This window comes from Oryzias latipes, chromosome 6, assembly GCF_053564925.1.
Source record: "Oryzias latipes strain Hd-rR chromosome 6, Olatipes_Hd-rR_3.1".
Lineage (NCBI taxonomy): Eukaryota > Metazoa > Chordata > Actinopteri > Beloniformes > Adrianichthyidae > Oryzias > Oryzias latipes.
The window spans coordinates 8,960,171-8,976,378 of record NC_136242.1 but is presented as its reverse complement, the minus strand read 5'-3'; the positions used below and the strand labels follow the sequence as shown (position 1 = coordinate 8,976,378).

Genomic DNA, 16,208 nt, shown 5'->3' with positions numbered 1-16,208 from the left:
TTATGCTTGGAATATGCTGCAGAAAGACTGGAAACTAACTGAACTGGTATCTTTAAATGTTTTTAAGAACAAGCTCAAAGCATCAGACTGAAAAAATTATGTGCAACAGTTATGTGGTTTTAATGATGTTTGTTTTTATGTATTTTTTTGTATTGAAATGTGCTGCCTCTTGGCCAGGACTCCCTTGGAAAAAAGGTTTTCGATCTCAATGGGAATTTCCTGGTTAAGTAAAGGTTAAATAAAATAAATAAATAAATTTACACATTTATTTTGAGTTTATCGACATTATAAAGGACAATAAATCTGAATCAATTTTCTTTTAAGCGATTGTTTTTCTTTCTTTTTTATATTAAAGATGAACTAAATGATCAATGCAGGAAAAAGCAAATATTTAAGACATAGAAAGTTTAGTGGGGGGAATGTGAGATGAGAATTGTCTGTATGGAGTTAGAAAGCAGCAGGACAGAAAAGGCCTCCTCAGAAGAAAAATAAATAATATTTTAAGATTCAACTGGAGCACATCACCAATCATTAATGTCAATTTTATGAAAGTAGCTGCTCAGAATAAGGCTGGAAAACATGAACTAAAACATAAAAACACAACGGATGAACAAAGTCTGTTTTATATTGTGTCATATAAATAAGTTAGGAAAGTAAAGGTGAATTTTTCTGGATAACAGAGAACTTGTTTGGTTCTATTTGTGGCCTGGCCATCTGTTATTTACTGACAACACCTGAGGACAAGTCACAGCGAGAGGAGACGGCAGCACAGATGACACCTGTAAAGCTCCCACAGCTCTGCAGAGAGGGAACTCTGTCTTCACAGGCTGCTTTTCTTCTTTCACACCCATCTATAATGAACTGGAATCTGGGGAGCGTGGAGCAGTGTGCAAGGCTGGAGTGGGACCAATTCTCATCTCAGGGGTTTTCCATCAGAGACCAGAATAGACAACAGCACAAAGGTGGAAAGAAAGCAAAAAATGAAATCCACATGTATGTTGCTATTTTAAAGTTAAAATCACTGTGAACTAAATCCTACAACTAAACTCTAGCGGTGGAGTAGGTTGATATTTCAGATAAATCATGCATTTTGTGGTACAAGCACCACATTTGCTGTGGAAGTATAATAGGAGGCCCTCTTTTAGAAAAGCATGTCTGCCGTGAGAAAATTCCAAAATGGCAGCATTTTTAAAGATAGCAGCCATAAACTCAATTGTATAAAAATATAAAATATTCAATCTTTCAACAATATGGGATGTTAGTGCAAAAAACACAATCTTTTTACTTGAGAGGTGCTTAAAGAAAGCTGTTATACATGCATTTACAGGCCATTTACAAAAGAATATTGTGGAAAAGTGCATTCATTTCCAGAATTCCATTCAAAAAATAAACTTTCATAGAAGATAGAATAGAATAGAATATATAGATTTAGGGCCCAACTCATAAAACTCACAAATACATATTGTGAAGGAATCTGTCCAGGAATCTTGGTGGCATCGTAGTTTTTTAGGACATGAAAGTTTTGAAAGTTTCTCCAACTACTCATCTACTAAACTCCAAACACCTGCACAGGTTCCTCAGATGTCATCAGAGTGGTTCAGTTTGGTTCAATTGTCTCTATTCGGTTCAGTATGGGGAAGACTTCATAACTAGCCAGAAGACCATCATTGATCCCCTCCATAGTTCCTAGCTAAGGAGGCTGGCTGTTCACAGAGCGCCGAGTCCAAGCAAATCAACGGAAAGTCTGATGGAAGGGCACCATGTGGCAGGAGAAGATGCACCAACAAAAGAGATGACCATGGGCTTCAGTGGATTTTTAAAAAGACAAGATTCAAGAAGCTGCATGGTAGATATCCAGAAAGAGTGAAATGAGATGAAGGACCAGTTTCATTCAGTTGCTTTAGGGAGACGGGCTACAACTGTCGGGTTCCTCAGGTCAACCCACTTCTGAGCCTGGACCAACGGAGGAAACATCTCAACTGGGCCGAAGAGAAGGAGGACTGGACTGCTGCTGGAGGTTCAGTGTGAAATCTCCTCAGTCAGTCAGGATTTGGGCTGCAATGTCCAGCTCTGGTGTTGGTAAACTCTACTGTCTTCAATCCACCAGAATGTTCCAGAGGACTTCAGGATTCCTCCAGCTAGACCTGATCCCTGCCCAGACTTTTGAGGTATTGAAGATGGACAAGTTATTATGAAAACACTTTATTTGATGGAGAACTAAACAAAGAAATACTTGAAATCAATTCACCAGAGGGCCTGAAATCTATTTTCTACAAAAGTTAAAATTTTTAATGGAATTATGGAGATGAATACACTTTTCCATAATTTAATAATGTTTTGGAGAGGGTCTGTACATTTTAAAATCTTGAGGGATTTACTTGAGGCAAACATGCTTTTCTGAAAGCAGGGATCCATGCATCCATGCCAAATTTAGTGCTTATACCACAAAACGCACAATTATTTTAACAACCAGTTCCACTACAGTAAGAGCCAAACAAGTCCATTAATTGGAATATGAAAAAAAATTGGGGGTTTAAAGTAAACAAAAGTAGCCTTAGCAAAAATTTGTGCACTCGAAGTTTGTTTACTTGAGTATAAATTTACCAAGTACACTATAGACTATGTTCGTGTGGTGTTGAAAGCCTACTAACTGAATACTTCTTCCGAACTAATTCGGAACATTTTAAGTTTACAATACAGACAGCATATAAATGTAAGCTTCAAGTATAATATGTCATTAGGTATACTTGTGGTACACCTAAATATACTACATTTTGCTAAGGGTACTCAAGTAATGACAATATGATGCCGTTGAGATTTGATCTTATAAACTTCACTGCTGAGAATAAGCGCACAGTATTAGCAATTAGGCCTATATATTGTAACCTTCTTCAATTTGGTTACATCGGTTAATGTTTTTCCAATAGATGGGTTTGCACCAGCAAAGGAAGTGTACCACAGTTTGGACCCAGCAGCCAGTAAGGACCAACAAGCACCAGTTAAAAACTCCCGAAGCACCAAATTAACCTATTTCAACATTCAGGCTGTACTGAACTTACAAGATCATAATGAAGTAACAAGAGTCAAACCGACCCAGCAAAGTATTGTGCTGCGTTACAGAGGGATAAGATCCTCATTATTCTTACCCTGACTGTCGGTGTCATAGTGGACTGGTGCAGTGCAAGCATGAACATGCTGCAATCAAACCTGAGTGGTTTATGTTCCCTTTTTTTCACCAATCGGTCATGGGTGAATATTTGCAGGAGTTTTTAGTTTTCTTTGGAATACAAGATAATAAATGTATCCTGTAATAAATAGTAAATATTTTAAACAATGTTGGAATTTGTTTAGCGTCTTCTTAAGAAATTAACTAAAGAATGAAAACCAGATTTAATGTAAAGACGGTTTGTTACAAAAAGGGCAATTAGACCCATTAACTCATAAACAAAATAACAAAAATGAATGTAGAAATGTCAATGATATATTTAAAAAAATGCAAATGGATTCTGGTAATAACTGACAAAAAGCACAGGTTTTTCTGTGCCCAGTGCAAACATTTATTCTGAATTTATTCAAAACTTTGTAAAATAATTTTTTTTTTAAAGTTACCGTACCTCTCTCTGTGATCAACCAGCAGAATGCAGCAAAGGACAATAAACAACGTTTCTTTAAAGGCTAAGTACCCACTCTGATGAAAATGGTGTTTTTAACATGTTCTTGTGGCAATTTTCTCATGATTGTGGACATATATTACGAAAACTAAGATTAACATTGTATTTCTGAGTATTTCTTTATTTAAATCATTGTGAATCAGGAGAGGATGAAAAAATGCAGTTCTAAAAAGATCTGATTTGTGATGTAAAAAAAATATGCCGGGCAGGCCACAAGACCCTTTCTTTAAGGTCTCAGCAATGGGAAGAGGAAGAGGGGGTGGGGTTGCTTCCTGCCAACTGTTCCGCCCAATTCGGAGGGGAATTTTTAATGAACTCCTGCTGCTCTGTGGAAACTACATCCTAGTGAAAACCACAGGTTTTTTTTTTTTTTGGCCTAAAAGCTGCATAATCATAAGTAAAAAAGGAATGGGATTTCAAGCACTTTCAAATTGTTGCCTGACAACAGTTTTTGCATTGTTGACACCTTCAAATATTTTCTGTGACACTTGAGCACCACTTGAAACCAAACAAACCATCTTCTCCCTCCTTATCTCACTTCTTTATGAAGAGATTTTCTTTTTAGAAGTGAGAATCAGCCACTTAAAGCAATGTTTGACTTGTAATAAATAAAAGCAAGAAAAAAAAGGACGTCCTGCACTTTTTTTCCATTATTTAAAGCTTTCTCAGAAAATTTGGAGGAAACGGTGCATTTAGAACATTGTAGCTGAATTTCTTCAACCATAAATTTAGATTTGACAGAAAAAAAATGACACCAACCAAGGATAGTTTTTTAAAAGACAATTAAATAAGTATAAAGGTTTCCATGTACACATCTTTTAATACATTCCAGTGAAATTTTACAGCCCAAGAACAACCCAAGAAAATTTGGATTGATTTGCATTCACAAAACAGCAAAAGTCAATTTGACGACAAAATGAACAGAAACGTTTCAGAGATGAACTTCTGGTCCTCTCATTGGCTGGCAGGCTGTGTGGTCCATAGACTGATAGTTCTTATAATGAGCCATTCTTTTTGACTGGCTGTAATAACTATTCGAATGCACTCGATATCAAAACCAATTTTGTAGTCCACCTTGTTGACCTCAATGCTGCCAGCTTTAAACTCCCCTAATGTGATGTAGGATGTACACTGTCTGCCCTGCTTGGTCTCCACTGACGTCTGGCCAACTTCCAGTGCTCCATGGTGAAGAATATCATTCTGTCTGTCCTCTGTGCCCGTCACAATTTTGATTCTGCTAACTTTTGTTGATCTGTTGAAGATTACGAGGAAGAAGTCACCAGTGGAGGGAGGTTTCCCCCAGAAATACTCATCTACAATGCTGCTGTAAGCCTTGGTGGCATCGTAGTTTTCAAAGACGTTGATGTTTGTGTAAAGGCTGGCAGGGGGGTTATCAGGGATGTCAATGGAGTCTTCCTCAAAATCGTCATCCTTCAGCTTGTTCTCTGCTCCTCTATAAGAGGAGTAGTAGCCCATGTGCTGGAACAGTGAGGGCTTGAAGCGGATCACGTCCTTCTGGGCCAGCAGACCCCTGAAATGGATGAGGAGCCAGTCACAAGGCATTTCCTGGTAGAACATGAGGAGGAAATGAGCCAAACGTGGCAGGTCTCTGGAGTGGTACAGCTTCCCGATGTAGCCCAGCTTGGAGAACTCAAGCATTACCCAGTAGGTGCCCTCTCTGGAGGCAATCACCTTCTTCAGCGCTGTCAGGAAGTTTCTGGAACAGCGCACATCGTCCTCCAGCATCATGTAGAAGTGGGACAGGTTAGTGCAGAAGTTGAGGAGGAAAGCATAGTCCACATTCTGCTTCGAACGAAAACGAACCCGGTCTTCTGGGTCGTTGTAGTTTCTTTTCAGCCCATCAAGAGAGGGATAGTATTCCTCTGGAGCCTGGATGACCAACAGGCGTCCAGCTATGATGTGGTGAGCAAACTTCCTGGTGATTTCCTGGACCTGGTTCTCACACCAGACCAGGTCGAAGTCTGCCAGGTGGACCACGACCACGATCTCTTTCAACTCCTCATAACTTGACTGATCAAATATGGATTTGATCGTCTCCAGCAGGTAGTTTCCTCTTTTTCTCTTGACAGACGCCAAACCAATGGTGAGATATTCTGGGGAAAAAAAGAGGTCAGCTTGGTCATTTCACAGTTGAGTGCCTCTATCTTACAAGTAAAATAGGTCATTCTGGTTGAACAACTTACTCTTGCGCGGCAAAGGAACTCCAGCGAGGTAGCGATATGTTACATTTATACTGCCAGAGAAATTTGACAGATCCCGCAATGTGTGACTGTATCTTTCAGAGTTTGCTGGATGAGTCAGTGTGTCTCCCAGGGGTCTTTTTTCTGTTTCCTAAAATACAAGAAATGCAAGTTAGAATTTTTCATTTTTAACTATAGTAGCTGTCATGATGGGAATGAAACCATATCTAATTTTAGGTACATTTCTTTAGTGATGGCAGTTATAGATGACAGTGTAAGTTTGTAAATTCTTTGAATTTACGTATATGTCATTGTACATTTTTAATAACATATTTTCCCCAATGTTGGTCTATTCTACTAAATAGGACAGAGTAAAACACATCTCCAATCTATACTTTTTTGCAAGAGACATCTTGCCTGATATTTTGTGAGCTTTGTGTCACTTTATAAACAGGGTTTGCTGTTCACAATATTGGAGAAAATGATGCATAGTTTTTTTTTTCTTTTTTGTAAAGGTGCTGTTTTTCCCCCAAACCCCTTGCTGCGATTCTACTTTGTCCTGCAGAACCTCAGTTTTGTTTTTATGTAAATTATTGGACAGATCTTAATCTTTGAAATGTGACCAGCTCTGTCCAAAAAGAATATTGGTTCTTTCAAACCTGTTTGTAAAGCCTTAGTCACATGGACCCATATTGGGGTTAAACCCATTTAACCGTTGTACTATCTTAGATGACCCCACCCTTACATTGACGTGTTCTCCCTACCATGACAAAGGTGGATAAAGGTGAAAAGATTTCATGTAATCCATGGACACCAGTGAAAATCATTAAAATAAAAAGGTTTAGCGCACTGTCTAGTCTAGTGGGTCTCGATGACCCAACTCCCAATGTTAAAATGCCTAGGATGGCACAAGGGCTAAGGAGCAACTTACCTGTTCAAATAACCACTTCCAAGGAAAATTCTATATAAAAGTGCACAAACGCATGTTTTGAGCTTACGCATTCAAAACTCTCTCTCTTATGTTTAGCTACGCAAGATTTTCTGTCCGTTTTCAGGCTTAAGGTACAAAATGTGTGGCAACTGAATGTATGTTGCCAGCTAAACCAATTTGGTAGTAATGCAATGAAACACACCAGATTGTGTAGCTGATTTATCTGGTGACTGTAGACACAGTGACAAGCCTGACAATGTCTTTGAGGAGGAGTCAGTTAAGGTGGCTTGGACATCTGGTCCGGAGGCCCCCTGGACGCCTCCTCGGGCATGTCTGTCAAGCATGTCCCACTGGGCGTAGGCCCAAGGGAAGACCCAGGTGTGTCCTGGGTCTTCCCCTCGGGGAGAACGCCTCTGGGTCCCCCCAGAGGAGCTGGAGGAAGTGGCTGGGGCGAAGGAAAGTCTGGGCATTTTTACTTTGACTGCTGCCCCCGCGACCTGGTCCCGAATGAGTGGAATAAGATGGATTGACGGACGGACGGACAGACGGATGGACAGACGGATGGATGGATGATGGGTGGCGAAGAGGAATACAGCCACTTTCTTTTGTCGTAATGACCTACAGACAATCAACGGGATTCAACATTAGCTCCGCCCATTCCATTTTTCTGTGTGCCGCAGCGCAGATTAATCCTGGAAGGGGCTGTTCTCACTCGTCTACGCCACAATGCAAGAACCCGCTTGTTTTCATCGCTTGCAGCATGCCCATACAAAAAATCTGCAGAGACCAAGTGGTCTACGAAGCTTTGCCTATTTGTCACCTGCAGACAACCCGTGTCCGCGCATAAAAGCAGCAGTGGCTAAGGCTTGTCTCATTAGTAAAAGCTCAAGATGTTAATGCAAATGCCAATTATTCTGTCTCCTCCTACTCACCAGCACATATCCATCATCCATGTAGACGTTGAAAAAGAGGAGAGAAGTGACGAGGAAAGTGAGGACCGGCAGAGTGGATCGCTTCCTCAGACACCTCATCTTGTCCACAGACTTCCATAGCAGCCTCATAGTCGTGTGTGTCGCTGCACAAAAATGACAAAGACAAGAGTAGTCACTGAAAGGAATGAAGCCAGCTCAGACAGTCATAAAACTCAACAAATCATCATCATTATTAAATATCGATGAGCCGCTCAACATGACAGATGTGACCGAATGCACTGAGACTAACACAGCGGGCTGATTTTAAGGCGTCAAGTTGGACACAAAATGACTACTGGTTATGAATCGCTTTGCTCGTTATACTGGCTGTTCTGAAGGCGAAGCATCAGTCATCTGGTGTCCCTGAGCATTATTCATGCAGGCCAGATGATGCTGGAGAAGTCATTAAACCATTGTGACGTCTCTTGACAGAAAACAAATGTTCTCTGCGCTGGCCGCTGTGATGTTTACTTATAGAACTGACAGTCAGAACTAAATGAAATTACGCCGCTCACTCTCTGCCCAATCACACGCTGATCCTGTAACAACCTCCCTAATTCTGATGATACAAAAACAGCTTTCCGTGTGAGAATCAGCGTGTTCCCAGGTGACAGGGACAATTTCAGCAAAGGCCTGCTGCTGGGCCCAATGGCTGAATAAACAACTTATTATTCATTGAGTTATTCATGGCTTGAGTTCCATTTTAGGGGGAAAAAGCATCTGGAAAGAGTGAGCCATTTTGTGTTTCTGCCATGAAAAGGCTCCAAAGCGGCACCTGAGAGACACACGCAGCAGAAAGGGAGGAAAGTGGAAAGCCAATGACAGATGTCACAAAGCTAAATCAGATCCTGAGAGGGACGGTGCTATCCTACATGGCCTGATGGGGGCTGTGCAAGAGCCAATCAAATCTCCCGCTGACGTAAACAGACTTACAATTGTGAGGAAGTATTCATTTCTTTCATCATAGTTTAAACCATTGACTGAATATGAGAACTGGACTGAGCGAGTGTGACGTCACCCACAGAAAATGACTTACTAAATGAAGTCAATTCAGTTGCCACTTTTTGCGATACACCATGTTGGAGCCAGATAACATTAGTAAGTAGTGATTAGTCGGTCTGAGTCATTACTTCAATGATAACCACCAATCAGGAGTGAGCTTGTTAGAAGGCCACACCCTTCCCAATTTAAAGCAGGCTCTGGAAAAACTGTCAATCAAATATTCCGACTGTCAACATGAGATGACATCATTTTATTGGGGCATCTGATTGGTCAGTTTATAACTTAAATAACAGAAAAAACATCATGAACAGGTGACTGACTGAAACCCCTTAGCAAGAAAACAGAAACAACTTATTTGTGATTGAAAATCAAATCAAAATGAAACATTAAAAACAACGTTAATTCTGATAATGCACACTTCGAAGGCCATTATCCCGCTTAAACCATGCCCACAAAAGAAATAAATATTCAACCAGTATTTTGTATTTTATTCTTTTTATTTTTTCAAGCACTGGACTATTTATCAACTGGTGTGACGCGTTGCCATGATAACATGACATCGCTCAGCCAGCTGAGCCGGCACCGACCTCGACTGCAGCAGCAAAGGAGGACATACAGTCAGGACCATAAATATTTGGATAGAGACAAATTCATTCTAATTTAGTTTCTGTACATTACCACAGTGAATTTGAAATAAAACAACTCAGATGCCATTGAAGTGCAGACTTTCAGCTTTTATTCCATAGGTTGAACAAAAAGATTGCATAAAAATGTGAAAAACTGAAGCATTTTTCAAACACAATCCCTTCATTTCATGGGCTCGTAAGTAATTGGACAAATGAAAGAACTGAAAACAAAATTGTCATTACTAATATTTGGTTGAAAACCCTTTGTTGGCAATGACAGCCTGAAGTCTTGAACTCATGGACATCACCAGATGCTGGGTTTTCTCCTTCTGAATGCTCTGCCAGGCCTTTACTGCAGCGGCTTTCAGTTGCTGTTTGTTTGTGGGACTTTCTATCTGAAGTTTAGTCTTCAACAAGTGAAATGCTGCTCAATTGGGTTAAGTTCAGGTGACTGACTTGGCCATTCAAGAATTTTCTACTTCTTTGCTTTAATAAACTCCTGAGTTGCTTTGGCTGTATGTTTTGGGTCGTTGTCCATCTGTATTATGAAACACCGCCCAATCAGTTTGGCTGAATTCACCTGGATCTGCGCAGACAGTATGTCTCTGAACACCTCAGAATTCATTGGGCTGCTTCTGTCCTGTGTCACGTCATCAATAAACACCAGTGTCCCAGTGCCACTAGCAGCCATGCAGCCCAGACCATTACACTGCCTCCACAGTGTTTTACTGATGATGTAGTGTGCTTTGGATCATGAGCTTCTCCACGCCTTCTCCATACTTTTCTCTTGCCATCATTCTGGTAGAGGATGATTTTGGTTTCATCTGTCCAAAGAATGTTTTTCCAGAACTGTGCTGGCTTTTTTAGATGCTTTTTGGCAAAGTCCAATCCAGCCTTCCTATTCTTGAGGCTTATGAGTGGCTTGCATCTTGCAGTGTAACCTCTGTATCTACTTTCATGCAGTCTTCTTTTTATGGTAGACTTGGATATTGATCCGCCTACCTCCTGGAGAGTGTTGTTCAGTTGGTTGGCTGTTGTGAACGGGTTCCTCTTAACCATGGAAATGATTCTGCCATCATCCACCACTGTTGTCTTTCGTGGACGTCCAGGTCTTTTAGCGTTGCTGAGTTCACCAGTGCTTTCTTTCTTTCTCAGGATGTACCACACTGTTGATTTAGCCACCCCTAATACTGTAGCAATTTCTCGCATGTTTTTTTTCCTGTTTTCTCACCTTAATGATGGCTCCTTTCACCTGCATGGAGAGCTCCTTTGACCGCATGTTGTCTGTTCACAGCAGAATCTTCAAAATGCAAGCACGAGTCCTGTAACCAACTCCAGGCCTTTTATCTGCTTCACTCATAATTACATAACAAGGGAATTGCCCACACCTGCCCATGCCCATAGATTATCACTTCTTTTTTTTTTTTGTTTTTTTTTTTTTTAATTCGTCCAGTCCAACAGCTGGGCAGACAAGGGAAAAGGGGGCCCACAAGGGGTGTTGTGAACATGGCCCGACCAGTCTCGGCCACAGTTGGAAATTTGGCAAGGCCCAGCACCCGGGGGCAAGGACCAGAACCCACTCCTCAGGGACACGGACACCCCCGGCTCAGGTGTGATGTGATCCCCGACACAAAGATTTTGGTTTCTGATGCCTGATGATGACAAAGGTGCTCTTGATCTTTAAGTGCTCCTCCTCTTCCAAAGATATCTTCTAAATTTATTAGTTGCAGCAATATTTTTTTTTGTGCTTCTTGCATATTTGTCTCAGGTATACATTTTTACTGGAATACTGAGTGGCAGCTGGAAAACAAAACAGAAAAAAAAACTGCTTCAGATTTTCTTAGTGCAATCTGTCAAAGAAATAAGGTTCCCGTTTCAGGTGGAATTTTCGTAAAATGCTTCAAACCCAGCAATGCCTATGAAGTTGTCCTCTCAACAGGTAACATAGTTTTATATTTTTTGCATGTTTGTGCAGCAGCGACTAGATGTGGAGGGAGGCTCCGATGTGGGAATATGTGTAACTGCATGATTTGCTGAAATGGAAGCTGCATGCTAAGCAGAAGCCTTTTCCTGAATTCATTTGAACACAGGATGATGGATAGGGGTGCTGTGAGCCTCTGCAGGGATGCAGACCTGTGAAAGCTGACTCAACTTCATGTCTTGATGAATTCTGAATATTTGAGGAAGTGATTTTTAATTGCAGATGTATAGTTAATTTTATTTTTTATGAATGTTGCAATTTTACAGGAATCATTGTAATTGCAAAAAAAGAATCGGAAAATTATAATTTCTATACATTTTGTAGCACGGTCAGCTGATCAAAGTAAAAAAAATGCAATTTTTTTGTTTAATTTATTCATAAATTTCAATTGAAAACTGAGGGCTAGAGTGGCTGATTGTGTTTCTGAGGAGATTCTGCCTTTGCACAGCTTTCATCCAATAAAGAGGAATGCATGCATCCCTCATGATCAGCTGACGGGCGCATTTTTTCAAACCCGAGCACTCAGGATCATTTCAGCTCTGGGATTGAAAGGATGTGGTTTGGTACCCAGCACACATATTGCTTCCACCTGCTCCTCTTTGTTTGCTGGCGTCCTCTTCATGGCTGCAGTTTCACAATTTTTGCCATCAGAACTAAATCAGAATTCTTTCTTTATATGTGTCATCTTGCATAAATATGAGTAGAGTTAAAGATTTGAGAGTTTAAACACCAGTGCAGCCTGAATCGTAATGACAGCCCAGCTTTAAATGTTATTTCAAAGTGGATCATCACAGCACCAAAGTATGCTAGAGAATCACTGCTGACCGCTGCTAATGGCTTACAAATTGTCAAGTTTTGTGAAACTTTGATTATGAACTAACACTATGTGTGCCTCTGGTTGTGTGTCTGTTCGTGATGGTGGCGACGAGTGCGTTTGTGCGTGTGTCAGTGCCTGTGCATACTTGCATGTCTATAAAAGAATCTTGCTGTCATCTCCACCTGTGCCTCTCTGGGCCCCGAGCAGAGAGCTAATATGGGTCAAAGCATCGACTGCTGAGTAGAGCTCATCCTCATTATGGGTGCCACCAGTGGGACTACGATTGCCTTTTATGTTCGTCTTTGACCTGAAAGGTAAATACACTCCAAATGCAATTTGCATGTACAGCAGAAGTACTGCACCCACAAGCCTCAGAAATGGAGAATCGTGTTGGCTTATGATAAAATCTATTGTAATGTGAAATACTGCACAGCTTAGTAAAACTCCTGGAATTAATGATGAAAGAGATGTGATCATTAGAATCAATACATGTGATCCTAAAGCAGATGTTCTCTGATTTGTAGTCTTTTTGATGGATGGATGGATGGATGGATGGATGGATGGATGGATGGATGGATGGATGGATGGATGGATGGATGGATGGATGGATGGATGGATGGATGGATGGATGGATGGATGGATGGATGGATGGATTTCAAGCAATGTAAGTAAAGCACTAAAGAATGTCTACAGATTTATCAAACTCATTACAGAAATGATGAAATGCATAGATAAAAAAAACAGAAAATTAAGCAAAAAAAAATACATCTAAGTCACATTTGCTTAATTAAATAATGATCATTAACTAAAGTCAAGTAGAGCCTGATTTAATGCTTGAAAAGGAGTGGGAACAAGCAAGCTTATAAAATACCACCCCTACTGAGTTTTTAAACTAAGTAAAAATGATTTAGCTAAACAAAAACAAAACAAAAAAAAAACAGACAGCCTTTAATTGTGTAAATTATTAGATTTGTACGTTTTCTGTAAAGATAAATACAATTTTGTTTTATGTTAAAGACTATGACATGTGTAAATTGAATTAAATGTGTCATATCATTCCATTTTAAATGTAACCTCATATAACCATCTGACAGAGGCATTTCTGAGACCTGTAACTCATTGGCATGATCCAATCGTTCCAAAAGGTCCCACTCTAATCATCTTTTGATCCATTCTAAAAGCATTCACAGTGTTTTTTTAATTATGATTGTGCCGTTTTTAGCCAAAACAAAAAAAACCTGCATAGTTTTCTAGGACATATTTTCTGCAGAGCAGCAGGACTTCATTAGAAATTCACCTCCGAGTTGTGGTTGAGACTGCTGGCGTGGAGTGTTCCCATCTTCATTTCCAATCATCCCTTTGTTTACACTCTCTCCCACTATCTTACAGCCCCCCCACACACTCAAACTAACCTTACCGGTGCAACAAAAATGGTGATCAATGTTGGACCTATGCAGCTGTATGCAGATTCCAGCTCAGGCGAGGAAAACAAAGACGTACATGGATCTATTTGTCTGCAAGTGGATGCATTAGAATGGAGCAGAGAAAGGAGATTGTGGCCTGTTGTGTAGTTAATATAATCTTTTTCAAACTACATTTTTTTGTCGGCTTCTGATTCACAAAAACAGGTAGAATAAAGAAATACTCAGAAATGCATCTTTATCTTAATTTTCTTGACATCTGTCCTCTGTTATCTGAAAAAGCTACAATAACATGTTAAAATGCTAAAAACATGACTTTTCATTGAAGTGCGTCTTTAAAAAATCGATTTTATTCAATGTTTTTTTTTTTATTACTATTTGCTAAATTGAAGAAAAAAAGGCTAAATTTGTTGATAATTAATTCTTTATAACACAGTTACACCTGTTAAATGTGTGTGGATCAAAATGGAGACAGTGGATAAATGAGGAGCTCTTTCCCCGAACAGTCAATAATTTTACGTCTTAACTAGTGTTATCTCTTATTAAGCGTGATTTTCTGGGGGGCATTTCACCAAAGGGTTAAAAAAAATCTTTATTCCAAAAACAGCCTTTTCGATCAATTCTTTGATGAGCTTTACAGGGTTAACCCGTGTGCTATCCAAGGCACGTTAAGTTGGGAGTGGGGTCTTCTGGACCCCACAAGACATCAACATGTTGTTGTAGCACCTGACCTCACTGTGCTTTATTTGTCCTTTGCTAGCACTCTGGTTACTTCTGTTTAGATTTGTGCAGCATTGAAATGTTGGAACTTTAAATACCTTCAGAAATGCAAATGGAGACGATGTCAAATATTTATGAAAACCAACTGATTCCATAACAATTTGAACTCAGTTGTTGAATCATGAAGATAGCTGCACTCAGTTGTGATGTGATCCCCGGCTCGTGGTCTTGCCAGAGAACTCAGGGATCCCTCTCCCTGCATGGAGTGTGTGCTGTTGTGGGAGGTAAAATGCGTGTGTACTAAAGAGGTGGAGTTAAAATTGGCAATGTTCAAATGTAAAACATTTACTGCTTTCCATCGCTGTAATTGTGAGAATTATCAGACGTCGCCGTCTTGTGCTACGTTCCCAGCAGGCATGTGACGCACGTTCAAGAAGGACCGCAGTTATTCATTTCTCCGCCATGTTTAAATTTAGCTTCCGTGAAGGAAAAGGGACGCCATCCATATGCAACTACCAAATCCGAGTCCCTGATTGGTCAAAGTTCAACTGGTTTAACTTTCAATGCGTGTGCCATGGCCTTTCATTTTGTACTTGGAGCCCGAAAACGGTTGTAAAAACTTGCGTTGCTATGGGAGACTTTTAAAATGTGCATTTATTTGCGTTTACAGAGACTATTCATTGGAAGAGGCTGCTTGAACGCCGTTTCAGAGGGCAGTGAGAAAGCTTCATTAACAGAAACTATACATTCGATAACTTTAAGTAGACGAACTATTAGGGCATTTTTACTGTGCATATGATTGTTTAGACCAGGGGTGCCCAAAGTGGGGCCCGCGGGCAAAATTTGGCCCGCCAAAGGTTTTCTTCTGGCCCGCCGAGTCGTGGCTGCGCAAGCCGCCGTGTTTTTGTAAAACCCCTTAACCTCACATCCATTGTCTATGATGGTGAAAAGTCTATGACTGTAATTTACTTTTGTTCTCCAGATGGCGCTGTTAGCACCTTTGCTGCCCACCGCTGCCACCCCCTCTCAACCCCATGCACTGAGTGTCTTCTTTTACGTCCTCACTGCTCTGCATACCGTTCTTGTGCTGTCCTCTCTCACGTCCTCTTTACCGAAGTCTCACAAACACATAAAGCGCACCGCACCATAGGGCAATCCTTACATTTTGGAGAAGATTTACGACTCTAAGACTTTTTCAGTTTGTTAAGATGGAACGACAACGGCAGTGGCACACGGATAAGAGGCATTTTAAACAAAAGTGGGAGGATGATTATTTTTTTGCAGAAATCTCTTCTAAGGCTGTTTGTCTTATTTGCCAGCAATCCGTGGCTGTACTGAAAGAGTACAATATACGTCGCCACTACGAAACTAAACATGCGGTCTTCTCCAGATACAAAGGTGAGGCGCGAAAGAAAAAATCGAGCGAGCTGCTATCGAAACTTCGGTCACAGCAAGCCACCCTCACGAGGCCCTCGACAGCACAAGACTGCGCCACACGGGCCAGCTACGAAATTTCGGCGCTAATTGAAAAGAGTGGGAGATCGTTTTCAACGGGAGATTTTGTTAAGGAGTGCCTGTCCACAGCTGCTTCAATAATGTGCCCTTCCCAAGAAAGAGTTTTTTCCCAAATTAGCCTCTCGCGCAACACAGTGACCCGCCGCGTTGAAGATTTGTCTCGGGACATTAGAGATCAGTTAACAGTAAAGTCAAGAGACTTTGTTGCTTTCTCACTGGCATGTGATGAGAGCACAGACATTTCTGATTCAGCGCAGCTTTTGGTTTGTTCGGGGAATTAACGCTGACATGGAAATAACACAGGAGTTGGCGGGACTTGAGACGCTGCGAGGGACGACAAAAGGCGAAGATT

General features: G+C 40.7%; 1 protein-coding gene and 1 long non-coding RNA gene across 5 annotated transcripts in view; one reads left to right on the top strand and one right to left on the bottom strand.

Moving 5' to 3' along the window:
* Positions 1 to 1,934: 1,934 nt before the first annotated feature.
* On the top strand, positions 1,935 to 3,015 carry LOC110015220 (uncharacterized). The gene is made up of 3 exons (XR_002290358.2): positions 1,935 to 2,017; positions 2,108 to 2,168; positions 2,928 to 3,015. It is a non-coding gene; the product is annotated as an uncharacterized LOC110015220 (long non-coding RNA).
* A 1,421-nt stretch (positions 3,016 to 4,436) lies between these two features.
* Positions 4,437 to 16,208, bottom strand: part of LOC101173858 (alpha-1,3-mannosyl-glycoprotein 4-beta-N-acetylglucosaminyltransferase C-like) — a 74,981-nt gene continuing 63,209 nt past the window's right edge. For 3 of the 4 annotated variants that reach the window (XM_011475771.4, XM_004069442.5, XM_078948379.1), the window contains exons 3-5: positions 7,736 to 7,878; positions 5,876 to 6,023; positions 4,437 to 5,785 (exon numbers count right to left, since the gene is read on the bottom strand). In XM_011475771.4, coding sequence (XP_011474073.1) covers positions 4,626 to 5,785; positions 5,876 to 6,023; positions 7,736 to 7,864 — 1,437 coding nt within the window. In that variant the 5' untranslated portion in view covers positions 7,865 to 7,878 and the 3' untranslated portion in view covers positions 4,437 to 4,625. Of the gene's footprint in view, positions 5,786 to 5,875; positions 6,024 to 7,735; positions 7,879 to 10,633; positions 10,755 to 16,208 lie in introns of those variants that run through there. The other variant, XM_078948380.1, reaches the window with a different exon arrangement.